Here is a 19625-nt window from a genome sequence, read left to right on the forward strand (position 1 = left end):
GTATTATTATTATTATTATTATTATTATTATTATTATTATTATTATTTCTAGATGCTCAGTTTTAAAGTGCAGATATGTAGTGCCATGAAACAGTACTTAAAATTCATACAGGTGTCCAGTTCAAAAGCAGTTATTTCCTTTACTATCAAATAGACTGGGGAAAACTAGTCCATATGAGGATGTAAATTCAAGAAAAATTCCACCAAGCAATACGTTTGAAGGGGAGAGGTAAGAGCATGTTTATCTATTAATGTGAAAAAATGAGGTGCCTAAGATGGAAGGATTTTGAATTATATTGCCAAAACCAAATTTCTGGATGCATTAGGCACTGAGATAGCAATGTTCTCCTATCGATAGGTCAGGTCTTTCAAGCTACTTAAGATATAGTTAATAATCCAGATTTCACCACAAACTGCGCCAGGGCCTCGTTATTCTGTTTCTAGAAACTGTTCTTACCGTCACATGTAAAGTCCTGTGTAGCCACATCCTGAATTGGAATTTCCTTCAAGAAAAATGGTTTCTGGCAACGTGGATTTCCACTGACGATCCTCCTCTTCCTTAACCATTTCCCCAACCATGCCAAGTGGCAGTTGCAGTTAAATGGATTAGACAGCAAATTACTGGATGGGAAATGAGGTAAAATGTAGTGACAGTCATTGCAGAAATCAAGGGATGGATTTTTCAAAAGCAAATTGGCAGTCAGGGAAATGAAGTCTGTTAACTATCTTACAAAGGAAGCTGTATGTCCAATGGCTGCATTTTCTTTTCAAAAATGAGACATTTGAGCAGGAAGCAACTGTTCATCACTCAATGCGCTTTTGTCTATGCTCTACTACTGTTGTCCTGATCAGACACTGACAAATCACAGCCTGCAGGAAAGTAGTCAATCTGTAATATGTTTCAACATGCCACTTACCTGGCTTGTACCAAAGGCCAAACTAAAAATGACATAGAAGATCTGTGAACACGATCTCTTATCAATTTGTTTTTAATTAATTTAAAAAAACAACAGCTACAGTACTGGATCAGTACTGTACTGCTGGGAAAAGGAGATATTCAACCCTTTCCTATGTATTTTCCCGCTTTAAATCACCCCCAAAGCTTCTATTTGCCTCATGGTGATAAAATACAGGTAACCTTTAATATGTGTGTTAAAGAATACTTCAATATAGTTTCAATCCAGCTGTTATACGCTAACAGGAATTCAAGCTAACAAATCATGTTAAGAAATATATTGACTGATGGTGTACAAAAGTCTTCCAAATCCTTTTTGGCTAACACAGGGTTTTTTATTAGTAAAATTGGTTGTACACATCATATATCAAAAGCATAACGGAAATGTGCCATCAAGTAAGGTTAAGAGCAGTGAGTAAGAGACATTTTTTAAAAAAAACAAAACAAAAACCTCACAGGTGTAATTCCACTACTAGAGTTCAAGCCCGGCAGTATGCAATGCATTAATGCATAAAACTTCAGTGACATTTTTATTGCCAATGGTTGGGAAGGAAGGGATCAGCATACAGCCATACTAAGATCCTGGGATTCTAATAGTTATGTGAAGATAAGCTCAAATACATCACAAGGGGGGAGGGGGGAGCATGTGACTGCCAGACTCAAAAGCCACAACTAAAAAATAAATGTCAACCTGGTCCCTGGATTTCAAATCCCTATACTGGGCCACTTTTAATGTGTGATGTTCTGTTGTGTTGTTGTTGTTTTCTGTATATTATGCTGGAAGCCACCAAGAGTGGCTGTGGCAATGCAGTCAAATAGCCAGGGTACAATAAATAATAACTATTATTATTATCCCATCAAGTTAAGCTGAGAAAAATGGTTTTGAACATTCAAGACCCTTTCTTATGCTACTAGGCCAGGGGTTGCCTGTACTAGGCTACAATGGATGTCTTTGAACAACATGAAAGCCAAACTGTAGTTTACAGGGAACATGCAAACATGCAGGCTCCTAGAGAGGCATTCACAGACACTTTTCTCTCCCCTGGTTAATTTTTATTTCTGTGCTGCATTGGGCTAAGCCAAACTTTGGTCATAGCTTGTGCTTAGCAAGGAGAGAGCCTGGGTTTGGACAACTTGCTAAGGTAAATATTGGCTTTGCTCAGCACACAAAGGAGTAAACAGGACCCTTCCAGGAGCCCACACATTTACACAGTCTAAGTAAGCTACATTTTGGCTTAGCTTGTTTTGTGAACTACGGTAGGCCAATAGTTCTTTCCAGTTACAAGCTATTTATGAATACAGCAAGCATTTATTTTGAAATATTTCCGTATCATACTTGCATTAAAAAGTGTCGAAGTTGGTTTACAAAACATGCTTGCTACAGTTAGAGGTGTGCCAGTTAGGTTGGAATTTGTGAAGTAGTCTTTAAATGATACTTTACTATCAACTTTACTATTAAATTGATATATTTGAATTTAGTCCCACTAGCTCCAATAGGTCGTAAATCAATTAAAGATATAAGTAGAACTAGTAACTGAGTTGCATAAAATACAGCTTGACTGACTGCAAAATCTTGGGTAGTATAAATTAGTAGCACAAATTAAGCCTTTGGGAAAATGTATCCATTTAAGGTTACATGGATAATGCCTTTTGCAACTTTAATGTTACAGTGTACCTTTCCACGATTAATGTAAGCTTATTAGATAAATTGATTACTGGATTTACTAATATCTTGGCAAAGCTAAACTCCTTTTCACAGCACAATTTGGATGTCTATAACAGGATAATGATGGCCAATGTCACTGAAAGTATTGGACAGTAAAAGAGCTTCACTGTTTAAAATTATTTTCAATGAAAACAACTGAAAATCATCAAAGGGACAATAATGTGCAGCATTGTTAAGGCATTGACTGTGATATGAGAGAACGGACTTACAATTTGCAAACAGTGACAGTTAAAAGGGTACACAATTGGATAATCATATTTTTCTCTCATGAGAATCACAGAGTCACTCACACAGAGGTAGGGCAGTGAGGCTTCTGGAAAGTTGATTAATATTTCATTTTATTATGGCTTACATAAGAAAAACACAAGTTAACTATTGAAATCCAGGCTGCATACCATTCTGGAAAAAAGTGGTACTCACTTAGCCATATTTTTAGGCAAAACTCAGTGGGTTAGAGCAGAATTAGATTCAGTGATGCCAACCTAACAGTGCAATGAAACCTGCTTTCTCAATGGGGCTTTCGGTGTTTTTTCTTCCTGCTCTAGTTCCCATGAGCCCCAAAATTCTGCTTTGCTGAAGGTCAACCCTCTGGAGCAGATTTTGGGGGCACATGAGGCTGCAGTGGGAGGAGAGGTTGAAGAAGCCCCACGATCAGATGCTTGCTTCAGCTATGCTGTGTATCACCCAATGAACTTAAGAAAAATAAGCTATTTATGATTCAAATATGGAGCAATGTCCAAGCTACACTTTAAAGTGAGTAATGTGCCCTTTTAATTCACATGACACACAAACTATGCATAAATATGGTTGCAGATGGCTTGGCATGAACAAAATGGCATGAGTATCTCAGAAATGAACCAACTGTATCTAACTCTTCTAACCTCATGCCTGAAGTAAGCATTTAATTCACCTTGTTAATGATGACCAAAATGATAGCCAAAATGAGAAGCGTAAGGCTGGAATCCTAGCCCTGCTTACCTGGGAATAAGCCCATTTGAATTCAATAGGGACCTACTTCTGAGTAGACATGGTTAGGATTGTGCTGTGATTCTTAAAAAGTACTGTGAGGCGAAAAATAAATAAAACTGATGTTCTGCCAAGTTAAAAACTGGAAAGAAATGTGAACATTCTTAAGTGGCAATTAAAGTAAAGAATGATGAGGCATACAAATAGAACACTTCAAAGGGCCTTAATGGATGCAGAAAAAGCAAACCAGAACAAAACTTGTAAGATTTGTGGAAGAGAGATTAGTGAGAGGCCTGAAGGATCTAAGTCATGAAATTTAAATTCACATGATGCTAGTAGGAGAACCATTTGTTATACAAGTGTTACTGATGCGTAGGTTTGGCAGGAAACACTTTGTTCCAAGTTACAAACCACCCAATGATATTTGGATGAAAGTTGGTACACAAATTTCATCATCATCATCATCATCATCATCATCATCATCATCTTTGGCACTACATATTATAAGGGATTAGCCTTGTATAAGAATCTGTCACTGCAGTATTCTTGCTCCCCAGCATATAAACATATGCTGAATTCATTCAGTGCCAGCAATAATCTCCTTTGCAATTTATATATCCTGTTTAGGGTCAACAGGAATGTATCAGAATTGGTCCCAGAACAGATATGAAGTCATTGCTTGAGCCTTTACTTTTATTTTTGAGATATACAATGCATTGCTATACATATCTCCTCAGAAGTAAATCCCATTGAGTTCAATGGGGCTTATTTTCTGGTAAGTAGGTAGAGGATTTCAGGATTATGCACCAGTAGCTCATGTGTACTGGTTAAGAAACTAAGTGGTAAACCAGAAATTTCAAAACCTGTCTCTCTTAAGTAAGCTGATGCTTCTTGGTCCTAGGCCCCTGTCTGCAACATGGAACGATTATGCTGACCTCCTAATAACTACAGAGTTATTCTAAGGACCACAAAGATAAAGTAACTGAAGTCCTGAAACATTCTAATGCAGTATACAAATGCTAAGTAATAGTAGTAGTAGTAGTAGTAGTAATAGTAATAGTAATGGTAATAATAAACCACAACCATAAATCTACTTCAACAGCTGTTGGATAATTTTAAAAATAAAATATATTGATCTTTCTTGCTTTCATGTGATTAAATTAGTTTTATAAGCCAAATCCAACACTTAAAGTGACAAAAAAGTAATACTTACATTGTAGATAAAGAAACAAGTGTATTGAAAGCTCCAGGAGTGATTGTAGTGATGCGATTGTCATACAGAGAAAGTAATCTTACTGAGCTCAATCCTGTGAATGTATCATTGTTCACACAACTGATTATGTTGCTTCTGAGCATCCTGAAATGATTTAAACCTAGAATTAGAATTCCTTTATTGAAAGAGGGCACTTGAAGGAGACACCATATGAGTAGGCGAGGCAATCAAAAGGCATAATGTGCTAGATAAATATTAGTAGCTCAGTAGTAAAGCAATGCTTTGCCTGGCATCTCCAAACAGAGCTAGACAGACTGTCTTAAACCCTAGAAAGCTGCTGCCAGTCAATGTAGACAGTACTGAGCTAGATGGACCAATGTTCTGACGTGGTGTTAGGCATTTTCCTATGTTTCAAATGTTTCAAAAATTACTGAAATTTGTACATAAGCCAGTTATCTCAAACATAAAATAATCACTAAAACCCCTACTTCTTCTCTGGCTCAGATTCAAAACTAAAACAGATAAGAATTTGTCTCTTTCTAACTCTCTCTGACAATCCAATTATATCATTGTGGGTGCCCAAGCACCCACTGTCAGGACTGGTCATTGTCCTCTTCAGATCACCACACAAACGCTTCTTGTTCTTTTATAACTTTTTATTGCGTATTAACAAATCATCTTATAAATGGTTCTTATCTTTAACTATTATTCCTCAGAGTCACTTATTTCAGATACCTTCTGAGCTCTGCTTCTCCGTGACCAGCCACTCAAAATGGCGAACGGTAACCTCCTCACTAGAGCTGGCTTGTATCTCCCCTCCTCCAAATCTGAGCTAGAACTTAATCCTTGCCTTTCCTGTGAACAGCCTGTCTCTCACTGTTGTTCCTGTTGCTCTCTTCTATTAGATTCACTGCTCTCCTCCCTCCCCTTGGGGAAAGCTTTCTCCCTCTGAGAAACTGGAAACTTCTAACTCTAACTCTTCCCTGACACCCACGGTCCCCTGGAGTTGGCTCCTATGGGCGCTAGAGTAGGCAAGGAAGACTTCTCTCCTACTCTCCCACTCCTTAGTTCACTTCAGCAGTGCAGCAGGAAGGGAAGAAGTTCGGTAGGGAAGGGAAGTTGTGACAGTTATTTTCTAGGGGGCTTAAGGTTGTTATGGGGATTAAGGAAAGAAATGGGAGTGATCCCCTGGTGTTTGATTTTTATGAGCTTTTCTAATGAAGTTCAGAATTTTTGTTGTATTTTCAAAGGGGAGCTGCCCACCACTATTAGTGAAGAGTGCTTCTGTACACACATGGCCAAATTATATATTTGGTGTTATAAAGACAAAAGTCAACTGTAGCCCCTGTTAAAGCCCAGTGTCAGAGAGGCAAAAGAAGGCCTTGTCTCTGAGGCAATGGGACTGGGAAGCTGGAGAGCACACATTAAGGCCTTAAAGGAGCCAAAGTCTGCCCACTCAGAAATATAGCTTCAGTTCAAACAAATAATCATTATTAATACAGTTTAAAAATAGTTCTCAGACTTCTGTTATAGGGCAGCCTATAAATAGTTAACATAAGTGAATAAAATAAATGGCAATGCCTGTAGGTCCAGTGTGTTCATCAAGTGAAATACAGTGAAATATCTGAAACTACAGAGGAGTTTTACATAGCCAGGTAGTGGTTCACCTCTGTGCGATTTAGATTTACAGACAAATTCTGAACTTGTTTCTGATCTAGAGGAATGAGATGTTTCATTGCAATGGTACACAGGACATACAACAATAGTATATACATTCTGCCTCTAATGTAGTTTTTTTAAAAAAATTATCTAATAAGATAGTTCAGAACAGTGTTGTTTATCATTATCCATTAGGGGTCTATGATGCTTCTACAACCACATTCCATACAGCAAACCAAACAGCAACAGCTAGCTGAAGGGGAAAAATGCAGCTCAAAGTAGAAAAGGATTTCTGAGCAGTTTCAGTGCTGGGAAAATGTGGTATATGCACCAACCCTTACTTTGTGATAGGTCTTCAAAACAAGATAACTGCCCTTCGACACTAGGAAATGGTATGCTTGCTCTAGAACATTAGAAATGTCTTGTTCTTATAGGGCAAGGAATTATTAAGACAAGTAGCACAGGTTTGTTAGACAGCTACAGTGGAACCCTGGTTCTCAAACGGCTTAGTTGTTTGATGAACAAATCGGCTCCTGAACGCCAAAAACCCAGAAGTAAGTGTTCCAGTTTTCAAACTTTTTTGAAAGCCAAATGTGTGATGTGGCTGTCGGCTATTGTTTCCGGGGCACCTGTGCCAATCGGAAGCCACGCCTAGGTTTGCAAACATTTCGGAAGTCGAACGGACTTCTGGAACGGATTATATTCGAGAATCCAGGTACTACTGTATTCAGTACTGTCAGAGAGACTTAAATTACCCACCCAAAGATTACAGAGGAACTACTAACAGATTAGATTAGGGATTTAGCACAGATCTATGCATATGCAAAGTATTAAATATTAAGTCATGTTCCCAAAATGGCTGCTGTCAAAACCAGGAGCACTGATTTACTGCATCAGTGATTCACAGTATAAGTGATCAATCAGCCAATAGATAACAGTTGTTTCTTTCCTCTGTCCCCTTTCCCCACCAAAATAAAAAATGTTTTATACTTACAGCGTCTTGAGCCCTGTGAGACCTCTAAACATTCGCCCATGCACAGATTCCAGCTGATTCCCTGTCAACATCAGTTCCTGAACCCCTGCTGCCCCATCAAAAGTGCCTTCACGAATCTCTTTGATCTTGTTGTTACTCAGGTTTCTGAAAGTGGAAACAAATTAGATAGGCAATATTATTTAAGAAGGCTACATGCTTTCTATAATACAAATACAGACATGCTTGTACGGGACAGTGAAAGGAGAAAACAATCGGTATAACATATATTAAAAGGATAGAAGTCGAGGTATTTCCTGCTGTCAAAGCTGGCCTCATTTTCAACTTTTATCACACCTCCCATTATTTCAAAGGTATGCATGACATGAAATCAAGGGACTAGCACACAATTCCTTGATATGTTTACCAGCATATCTGCCTTTAATTACAGGGCATCACCAACTGGTGACATTGTGCTGGCATAGCAGCCAAGTTTGCTTCCATCCTAAGAATCTGTTTTTCTTTGCAGGTTATAAGCCTTTACGTTCAATATATATACTATCGCACAGGAACACCTGAAGTTTGACTGCAGGTAGAAAATCCAGGAAACCCTGCAATATTAAACCCCAAATTCATCAACTATTTCCATTAATTAAGCTTAGAATTTTATTTTTATTTTACATGGCAGCTGCAAGTTTTTCCAGTTGACAGGTTCCTTGTCTTTTCACCCTGAACCAAGTCAGCATGCATTTCCTGATTAGTAAATCCTGGTATAGAAAATATAATGCCATCAAGGTTAAGGGAGAACCTTGTAGTGTTTTCTGATAGACTAGCTGCAAGCAAGTAATAAAAATTTTACATTGCCACACTAAGAAACAAGAACCAGAAAATTCCCAAACCTAAGTGTTGTACACAAAATGGTAAAATGCAGAACAGACCTGGTTCACTGAATTACAGTCCTAAAAGATGTGAGGTGAGGTAGAGAAGTAAATATGGAAAAAGGAACAAACAAAAATGGAGGAGAGGGGCTTATGTGACAATAGGTGAGAGAGGAAATGTATTTAAGCCGCTGCTTAAAGATGGACATACACCAGCCAGCCATAAAACTCAGTTTTACTTATAAGAGACAACAATTGCAAATAATTCATTGCGAACATGCCAGCAGCACAGATCAGGCTTGTATGTGATGAGAAGTCTATAATTTGTAATAGTTATTATTGGGTGAAAGTAATTTTGAAGGCTGGGGTTAGGCTTTGTACGAGTAACTGGTAGCCTGGTTTCTGTCTACTGAACAGCAGAGACAGCCTGGCTGCACAGCTTGTGACCCATCACCCCTCTTGCAGTCTGAGTCAATAAGTGAAGGAAGCAGCGGCAACAATAAAGCACAAAAATAACCACAATAATATGAGCTGCTTCCCCCCGCCACGTCTCTTACAGCAGCTTCATGCCTTTTTACTTCTATCCATACTATAGAGATTAGAGTTTATGCTTAATGTCAGAGACAGCTTAGAAACAATATTATGACAGATGCATTTCATCTGGTACTGAGCTGTTGTCTGATGAAAATTTAGTTAAGCATCTCTTTTAAATCTTCAGATAATGCAAGGGCTCTTTTTGCTGCTATCATGTATTCTTGTCTAATGATCAGTGCCACTTAGAGCCACTATTCTCATTACATTTAACAGACACAGGCACATGCTTGTGAAATTTATTTATATGGGCAAATATACAGTAAAAAAAAACCAAGTACATAGGTTAATTGTATCTCTGAGGAGGCTGCACAATAGTGAGCCTCAAATTGGCAGAGTATCTGTACCTTGTTCAGATACCGATTTGTGTATAGTAATGATCATGTCACACTTGCCTATGCTTTTACAAGCAGTATGAATAATGAGAACATGCCCATACCTGTAAAATCTCAGAGGAGGAACAACCTTGACTTTATGCATGCTTTCCGGTTCAGTGACTCAAGTTGGCTAATTAAGATACCTGTTTTTTCTTTCTAAATAGTATTTTTCCAACTCAATCTATCCTTTTAAATATTCATTTTTTATTCTAGTTAAAAAACACACACATAATGGCCTGGATCCAAAAAACTTTGAGAGAAAAGTGTACAGGACATATGTCAGTGGTATGCCGTGGACTCCTCCACAAGCAACTGCAGTACAGCATTGCAATGGCCTGGTTAACATGTAATACCAAATCATAATTTAGTTCTGCAGGGATGTGCCAAAACAATCCCAAATGAGGTGTCAGGATGCATGCATTGCCCCTCCACCCTTCTTCTACTGTTCAAAGGTTGCAAGGTTTTTAGCTGGGGCAATTAGAATAAGACCCACTATTTGACTACTGATTCAAAATTCTAAAATGTATTTTATATAATTGACTTTTTATTTCTGTTCTTTGTATATTGTATCGTTGTTTCATTGCTATGGCCAATGGCTGATGCAAATAAAGATTCAGTCATTCATTCTTCTACTGTGCAGCCAAGAGGAAGGAGCTTAATTTTACTTTTACTGCTTAGCATTAATTTCAAGCTAAAAATTTGGGTTTGAAAATTTTTGGGTCACTTTCCTAAGGCAACTTCAGACTACGGTTTATGAAACTGCCTCATTAAATTACCCACTATTATGAATCAGGATTCCTTGTTTGAACATAACACTAAGCTGTGATGTATAGCATAAGTGAAATTAAACTTGTCAAAAGTCCTCCACCTGGCCTAGTGGGAGGCTCATGCACATAGTGCTAAATCATTATTTAGTGTTACATGCAAAAGCAGTAAATGTGACAGATGTTGTGTACAGGAGACTAGGTGAGTAAGGAAGATACAGGTTGCAACACAGAATTCTACTGAGTCACGTTTAAATGTGTAAAGTATTGTGCAAGAACTTTCACAAATATAGCTTCTCTAGATTAGGGGTGTTTTAAAATGGAAAGCTCTTCCACAAGATGGGAAGCCACCCTGCTATGTGGGGAAGAGACTTTCTACAAGAAAGAACTGGAACTGGAATGCCAAAAGCTGATAAATATTGGATTCAGCATTTAGTGGATGGCTTCCACATGAAACAAATGAAACTTTCTTGTAGTTGCCAAAGGCTGAGATGATATACCCTTACTTGATGCAAGACATGTTCAGGTGATTAACATTATGGATCAGGTTTGAAATGCCTAATCCAAATTACAATAAATAGCTTCACACAGATGCACGTGTTTCACGGCAGGTAACATAATAATGTGCAAAATGTAGTTTGTGAATTGACACTAAACTCCCAAGTTCTGCCAACATTTTATGTAACAGTGACACAGGAGAGATTCCCCCACCCCCCAGCTCATGAAATATTTTCCACAAGCAAGCACTCAGCATGCTAGTATTATATTCAGATATTCTTTTCCTCCTAAGCACTTGCAGTTCACATTCATTAGAAGCAAGCATCTAATGGCTTTTCAGTATTCATGATGAGCTATCATGTAAATTTGTACCAAGGGACTTCTTAAAAGCAGGCACAGTTGACCCTGAAATCAATTGTGTCAATGAATCCTTTGGGTCCACTTAAGCACATGACTTATTGACAGAACAGACAAAGGCTCCAAGTGAATGCTGCCCCATATATACTGTTATGGCATACCAATAATGCATTTTAAGTTGTCTTATTATCTAGGTATTGCTTTGCCTCCTTTGATACAGTGGACAGAGAGAAAATGGGGAAAGCTGGAGAGATTTAATGTTTAGAGATATCACCATATTAAAGCTTTAAGGTATAACAGATTTTACTTCCGGCACAGTGTAAGGGCCAAAAAATGGATACAGAGGTATCAAGAAGACTGTCGTATCATTTTCAGCATAAAAGTTGACATCTTCAGACTGGTGTAGGTAAATCAATTTAAGTGAACTGAAACTTGAAAAATTTCCTTAACAGTAGTGCCTTATTTCCAGGTGCTCTCCCACAATCTTTTCTTGCTCCTACCACACTATGGGGAAGGGCTGTAGTTCAGAGGTAGAGCATCTGCTTTGTACTCAGAAGGTCCCAGGTTCAATCAGCAGCATCTCCAGACACAGCTGGGAGAGAAGCTTGCTTGAAGCTCTGGAGAACTTCAGCTAGTCATTACAGACAACGCTGCACTAGATGGAGCCAATGGTCTGACTCAGTATAAGGTAGCTTCCTAGGTTCCTATCTTAGGACACTTGCAGAAGCCAGTGCAAGGATTCAGCTAGCACAACAAGGATTCACCTGCCTCCCCAATACCTCCCCCAAATCTGCCCTGGAGAGTTCGGGAAGCCCCCAGAACACATGGGGGAAGGAGAGGAAAGACTGTTCTGTCTGTCTGACAAGCAGTGCTGGTGCTGATGCAACGGCCATAATACAATGGTACCTCGGGTTAAGTACTTAATTCGTTCCGGAGGTCCATTCTTAACCTGTAACTGTTCTTAACCTGAAGCACCACTTTAGCTAATGGAGCCTCCTGCTGCCTCCTGCCGCCGGAACACGATTTCTGTTCTCATCCTGAAGCAAAGTTTTTAACCCGAGGTAATATTTCTGGGTTAGCAGAGTCTGTAGTCTGTAACCTGAAGCGTATGTAACCCGAGGTACCACTGTATCAGATGACACAGAAGTCCATCATCTGTTCTGGGCCTACCACTACTGTCACTTTCGCATGCAAGTAATAGTCCTACTGTAATACTATACGTACAATTAACAAGGATAATTCTAGAATGAGAATAGGTGATTGGATCCTGGCTGCCTATTCCAACCTGTTAACTGACAGTGGTCAAATTATGGCATAGCATAAAAGTGCAGGCTCCCGCAGAGATTACTGCCATTTTTGCTTCTCCTCTGGCCCTGCTGCTGCTGCTGCTGCAATGCATATAATGGCTATATAATAATAGTAATAATAATAATAATAATAATAATAATAATAATAATAATAATAATAATAAATAAATTTATTTATATCCCGCCCTCCCCAGCCGAAGCTGGGCTCAGGGCAGCTAACAACAATCAAAAATAGTTCAACATTCTAAAAACATTCATTATAAAATTAATTAAAATCAAATTAATGGCAACCATCAAGCAAAATTCTGTGCAGGTTGCCAGAGGAGGGGGTCAGGCTGCGCCCTGACCAAAGGCCTGGTGGAACGGCTCTGTCTTGCAGGCCCTGTGGAAAGATGTCAGGTCCCGCAGGGCCCTAGTCTCTTGTGACAGAGCATTCCACCAGATTGGAGCCGTGGCCGAGAAAGCCCTGGCTCTAGTTGAGGTCAGCCTAACCTCTCTGTGGCCTGGGATCTTTAGGATGTTTTTATTTGCAGACCGTAAATTTCTCTGTGGGACATACCAGGAGAGGCGGTCCCGTAGGTACGAGGGTCCTAGGCCGTATAGGGCTTTAAAGGTTAAAACCAGCACCTTAAACCTGATCCTGTACTCCACCGGGAGCCAGTGCAGCTTGTATAGTACTGGATGAATATGATCTCGTAGCGAAGACCCCATAAGGAGTCTCGCCGCGGCATTCTGCACCCGCTGGAGTTTCTGGGTCAGTCTCAAGGGCAGCCCCACGTAGAGTGAGTTACAATAATCCAGTCTAGATATATAATAATTTTTAAAAGTAACTCTTAGCAAAAGTTACTGTTGTGAATTATTCACTAACTCCCATGTGGAGAAGACAATTGTTCTTACCCATTTTATGGATGGGGTATTTCTCTGTTTGCTTTTGAAATAATCTGTGAGCATCATGGTGAAAGAGAAGAGAAGTAAGTAAATAAGTTGTTTGACTAATAAACCATTTAATTTGGTTAATTTAATTTAATTTGGTTGGAAAGGTGAGTACACGGAGAAAGAGGAGTCTGATATACTAGAGGCATTTTGGATAAACATGAAATTATTATAAATCTTTGTTGAAGTGCTTTTGGGCTTCACACTATTTCACAAAATTGAATTAGTTTCAGAATTCCAATGAGCAGGAGCTGGCAAGAGCAACCCTGATTCATGATTTTTAGGAAATAGTCATGTGCACAAGGAAATGGTTTCTAATTTAAGTCTGTCTTTAATACTGCAATATGGAGCACAATATAACCTATTTCTCATGGGGCAAAAAAACATACAGGTAAGGGAGAGCTTAAAAATGTAATTAAAAAAACTTGAGAGCTTTCTGCTTGGAGGCATCTATGGTGTATCTTAATGAGACTGTTTTATGATGAACTGCAAGGCACTATTACCTCTTGCTGCCAGAATACAGGCATCTGAACTGCACCTGTACTCTTCAATTCTTATCCTCTGCCAAGAGTAGGACACAGATAATTTATTGCTTCATAAAACATATAATGCTAAATAGGAACATGGCTATTCCACACCATATTTATTGAAAAGCAATGTGGCTCTGTCCAACTGTCCCTACTCCTTAAAAATCAAAATGCAAAGAAAGGACAGTTGCAGTTCCAGATTAATAAAATCTCACATGAAATTAAGTGAAAAAAAAGAAAATCAAAGTATATGTATATTTTTAAACTAACCACAACATTCAAAAGTTTGTCAGTTTATCCTGATATATTTTCTACTTTAGGTTTCTGAGCTCTAAATTAGAGTGATTTTATGGCAGTTTTACAAAGCTATATAAATTCTTCCATTATTTTTGTGAACCAAGATCTACAAAGCTCAATCTGACACACACTAGCTGGACTAGAACTGAGAAAAGCGATCCAAGCCACCCTTGGAACTTGGAACCTTTGCATAGCCTGGAATGAATAGTGAGCACCAGATGTTTCACTATTTGTGGACATGGGAAAAGGGGAAAAGAGACATCAATACATAAATATAACCTCTATGTTTTCCTTTAACTTTGACCCTGGGCATCAGGTACAGGCAATTTAGTATTAGCACATTATTAATTCATTTCAGATGTGACTGTAGCCTTGAAAGCTCAACAGCAAGGTCAGACAAGAACCAACTTGCTATACCACAGAATTTGACATAACTTTTAAAACATATACCAAGTTTGATTTGAGTAATACCTTTCTCAAGGATACAAATATTCTGCACAACCCATGATGCAAAATAATGACTGCATCACAGATCAAAACTTACCTCCACAGGGGTAATGTGAATATATGTCAGATCCTCCTTTGAATGCTTACCAAAGCACACTGGGCTCAACAGGGCTTTGTAAAGATAAAGGATCCCTGACAGCTAAGTCCAGTCACAGATGACTCTGGGGTTGCGGCGCTCATCTTGCTTTACAGGCTGAGGGAGCCAATGTTTGTCCGCAGATAGTTTTTCCAGGTCATGTGGCTAGCATGACTAAGCTGCTTCTGGCGAAACCAGAGCAGTGCACGGAAACGCCGTTTACCTTCCCGTCGGGGCGGTACCTATTTATCTATTTGCACTTTGATGTGTTTTCGAACTGCTAGGTTGGCAGGAGCTGGGACCGAGCAACGGGAGCTCACCCCGTCACGGGGATTCGAACTGCCGACCTTCCGATTGGCAAGCCCAAAGCTCAGCAGTTTACACCACAGTGCTACCTGCGTCCTGTATGCTTACCAAAGCACACTGGGCTCAACTGGGCTTACTCCCTAGTAAATGTGCTAAGGCTTCCTGCCTAAATCATTGTATGTATTAACACATTGGTATTAAAAATAAAAAAGTGATTAACTTACATCTTCCTTAGGCTTGGGAGTTTCTTGAATATTCCAGTAGCTTCCAGTACAGAAATGTCATTATCATGTAAACGCCTTATGAAAAACAACAGTAAAAGCATATAAAACACATTAGGCCTCAGATGAACCTACATGTTATGTAAATTTGTCACACATATATTAATTGCAAAGAGCTATCATCAGTGTGAGGTAGTGGTTAAGATGCTCAATTAGTGCTGGGGAGGTCCAGCTGCAAAATCCCACATAGCTCATGGGATAACCTTAACTCTGTCCTCTCTCTCAGTATATGTTACTTCACAGCGTTATTGTGAGAATAAAATGGTGTAGAAGGGACATATAAACTGCCTTGAGCTTCTTGAAGGAAAGGCAGAATATAAATGCTACTGTAAACTGCATTTTAACAGCCTCTGAAAATTATGGTGTGCAGTAAGGTAAAGGTAAAGGGACCCCTGACCATTAGTTTCAGTCACGAACGACTCTGAGGTTGCAGCGCTCATCTCGCTTTATTGGCTGAGGAAGCAGACGTACAGCTTCCGGGTCATGTGGCCAGCATGACTAAGCCGCTTCTGGCGAACCAGAGCATTGCATGGAAACGCCGTTTACCTTCCCGCCGGAGCGATACCTATTTATCTGCTTGCACTCTGACGTGCTTTCGAACTGCTAGGTTGGCAGGAGAAGGGACCGAGCAACAGGAGCTCACCCCATCACGGGGATTCGAACCTCTGACCTTCTGATCAGCAAGTCCTAGGCACTGTGGTTTAACCCACAGTGCCACCCATATCCCATGGTGTCCATTAAGTTTGTATAAATAAATATAACAAAAATAAATAAAAATGCAAAAGCATGATAAAGTGTATATTTGAACACTTTAACTTAATTTAACTTACGTTTAACTTAAAACATAAACTGCCGTATTTGATACACATTAAATGTTCTAAAACTCGGCTCATCAGATGTTCTGGGACTACAATTCCCGTCATCCCTAGTTAACAGGACCAGTGGTCAGGGATGATGGGAGTTGTAGTCCCAAAACATCTGGCGGGCCGAGTTTGCCTATGGCTGTTCTAATACATAAAGCTGTATTAGACAGATTTTCATTTCCTCAAAAGTAGTACCACTAAATATCAGGCCACAATATGGCAATTGCATTACAAGATCCACACATTATAGTTTGATAACTCTGAAAATGTATAAGCTCAGCTAGCAAAGCAGGAAGGAACAACTGAAATATTTTCATAATTGAGCATTATATATATTTTTTTACAAAAGTGCCAGACTTACAGGTCTGTGGTATATTCTGGAAGGTGACTAGGAAGTCGAGTGAGCTTTTGATTAGAACAGTCTACAATTGTTCCCTCGCAGCGGCACTTTTCAGGACAGACAAGGTCCATGAAGCACTCCCCACTGAACTTACTCCTGTAGTCTTCTGAACCTGTAAAATAGAAGTATTTCCTGGTAAACAGCTAGTTATGAAATAACTGTCAGAAGTAAGAGTTGGAGAAGAGAGAATTTCTATTTACTTAGGGAAGTCCATAAGAATCAGTCCAGACTATGCTTGAAATGGTTTGCATAATTCACTCCAATGTAGTTCCAGAAATCAGGGACTACCTTGTCTCTCAGAGGACTATTCCAGTATCTTTTCAGCGTTTGGAAAGTATTTGTTGTGGCATTAATATCCACCATTCTATACCAAATAGCATGTTAGAACAAATACTGACGGAAATATAAGGCATTCAATCCACTTAGAAACAGCATATATGTTTAAAACTAACTAGTTTGCTTTGCAAGGATAAATATTTTAACAGACAACACTGCATTGAAAGTAACATGACTTGCAAACGTTTCTACTTTAATCATGATTGGTACTGTGTATATTTAGGAAGAATTGCCTACTTCAGCCTGATATTGTACTACAACTCAGACCCCCTTTGACTTGTTTTAATGAAATGCCTTTTTATTTAGTCTCAGCAAATCAATCTTTTCAGCTTTTATTTTCTTTTTTGAAATATTACTTGGAGGTTTAAATGCGATCCTTGTGCTTATGGCAGCCAAAATATTAATGGATATGCAATCAAAGAGTTGGCAGCACAGATCCAATCATGCAATATTTGCCCACTCACTTCATAGTTAATTATGGAAACAACTAAATATTTCTCTGAAATAATTTGTGATGTCCAACCATCCTAACAAACCTAATTATTCTTAACTTTCCCAGGACTCTAAAAGCCAGTTGCAATTGGAACACTGATTTCCCAGTGTCAAATTCATTTATCTGAAAACAATAACTTTACATAAGAATAATTTTGGGGAGGGAAAGGATTGGAAGGGATAATGGGCGCCAGATCTAGGGGGCCCTGGGTGCCAGGGCACCCACAACACAGGGCTCCAATGCAACTTCTGGTAGAAACTGGAAGTCACATCAAATGTCTTGCGAGGCCTTTTGAGGCCTGAGAACTCACGTCCCAGGCCCTGCCAAGCCTCTGAACACAACTTCCGGTAGAAAGAGGAAGTTGCGTTCAGAGGTCTTGTGATGTCTTGTACGTAATCTCTGAGATGCTACAAGGCCTTAGAAGAGCCGCTGCGCCACCGATGCAATGTGACGCCATGATGTCACAACGTCATATTATGCCATGGGGCACTCATAACCTGGGGCCCAAGTGAGAGTCCGTGGAAGGGTTTGTTCAACGAAACTGCGAGAAGAGTTTGAAATGGTCCTCAGTAAAAACCTGAATCTAAGCTGGCATCTGTGTACAGAGATTTGGATTAATTTTAGCTTTAACGATCCAGTTTGAGAACATCACTAGCACCTGCAATGGAAACAGAACAGAGCTGTACAGAAAATATACGCATCTTCAAAAATTGCCACACAGAAAGCTCCACATAAACAAGTTTTTTGAAGCTAGAAGGAAGGGAGAAACACACAGGTTTACCTGCTTGAGCTTCTTATAGCTACCTTCTGGCAATCTTGAGAAGGGCATGACTGGCTAGAACCCTGAACAGGATCAGTGTATTTAGTGGACAAGAGACACTGCAACATTTTGTTGCAGGTCTCACTTGCATTATTTCTCAACATCTTTCATCTCTACTGTATCCAGCAAAATGATGACATCTAAATATTTTGTTTATAGCCTAAATTTTGCACCATCAGGCTAAAATCAAACACATAGGACAGGATTTAAAGATTTGATCAAAGGATCATCTTCACATGCACAAGGCTTCTCAGGCACCCATTCATATGTGCTGGGTTAATCAGTGTAATGTTTTTTGCTGAAAATGAAGGTGAGAACTGGGTTTGAATCACAGCTAAGTCACGGATGCACTGAATTGCCTCAGCCAATTAAATCAATTTCTTTAGTTTTTATAGATAGGAGTGGAATAGTTTCCTTCCTACTTACTTCAGAAATACTTTGGTTTCTTTAAATCACGTAACACCTAATAAGTGCTGCTACAGGGAAAACTAATAAATATTACACCAAATATGAGACTATGATACAGAAAGGAAAATGGGCTACACATTAGCTCTTGTAATATAACACCACCATCACGAACGCTGGGTATGTAAAATGAAACGAAACAATTCCCTCTCCTTTTCTCTCACTTTTAGTATGCATGCCTTGGAGCCAAACTAGATGTGACAGGGGAAGTCATATGTATTTATTCATGTGTCTTCCCCATTTATGTAGAAAGCAGCAGATGGAGGCTGCTGTTTTTTTTACATGAAAAGCTGAGCATGGGTGAGGGAAACTAAACCCTCCTCTGCCTTGCTGTGCTGCTTCATTCAGCCCCTGCCCCCCAATACTCCCAAACTGTCTCACTTTCAGAGCTGAGTTGGTTCAAAAGTGCTTCAAACAATGGAGCAAAGTGAGATTAGGCAGGGGAAGGAGAAAGCTGTATTTTCATCTAAGAAACAGACCCTGCACCCCACCCCCTTATATATAGCTTATTCCCTGAAAACAGGCATGCAAACAATCACACACTGAAGCATGTAAACCACTCGGCTTTGCATTGAATACTTCTTCATCCACTGAATGACTGGATATTAAATGTTTTATGGATTTTGGTTTTATGGTTTGAAATTACATTATGAGTAATTTGTATGTTTTTGGTATTTTGTGAGATGCCTAGGGAGGGGGGAGGGCCAGGGAGGCGCGGAGTGGCATACCCTCCATAGCAATCCAAATCCCATTGGCTCCTATCAATGGGGCAGAAGGTGGGAGGGTTTTTCCACTGGTTTTTGCCCATCCATTCCCAGGTGATCTGCAAGTCTTAGGATCCAGCAGATTCCAAGCCCCCAGTGCCCCACTCCAAAACGTTGTGTGCCATCTTAATACTTTGGCCATTGGCACTGATTCTTTGGATCCTATGCACAAGGATTTGGGATACTATGGACAGGGCAAGGGCACACTCCTGTTTAGTAAAGGTGATGTAGCAACAGTAAGGAAAAAGAAAGGTTACTGCTTATGTATAAATATATGTGTATATTAAAATTTTAAA

General features: G+C 39.4%; 1 protein-coding gene and 1 long non-coding RNA gene across 3 annotated transcripts in view; one reads left to right on the plus strand and one right to left on the minus strand.

The window, feature by feature from the left end:
- SLIT3 (slit guidance ligand 3) overlaps nt 1-19625 on the minus strand; it is a 396000-nt gene that overhangs the window by 82437 nt on the left and 293938 nt on the right. For both annotated transcript variants that reach the window (XM_081899114.1, XM_081899113.1), the window contains exons 15-19: nt 16413-16563; nt 15132-15206; nt 7514-7657; nt 4861-5004; nt 458-621 (exon numbers count right to left, since the gene is read on the minus strand). In XM_081899114.1, the coding sequence (XP_081755240.1) occupies nt 458-621; nt 4861-5004; nt 7514-7657; nt 15132-15206; nt 16413-16563 (678 nt within the window). The remainder of the gene's footprint in view (nt 1-457; nt 622-4860; nt 5005-7513; nt 7658-15131; nt 15207-16412; nt 16564-19625) is intronic.
- Nucleotides 1-19625, plus strand: part of LOC309363150 — a 413995-nt gene that overhangs the window by 69650 nt on the left and 324720 nt on the right. The gene's annotated exons all lie outside the window — the stretch shown is intronic.

Source organism: Podarcis melisellensis (genome assembly GCF_964234715.1).
Source record: "Podarcis melisellensis genome assembly, chromosome: 2".
NCBI classification, from domain to species: Eukaryota; Metazoa; Chordata; class Lepidosauria; order Squamata; family Lacertidae; genus Podarcis; species Podarcis melisellensis.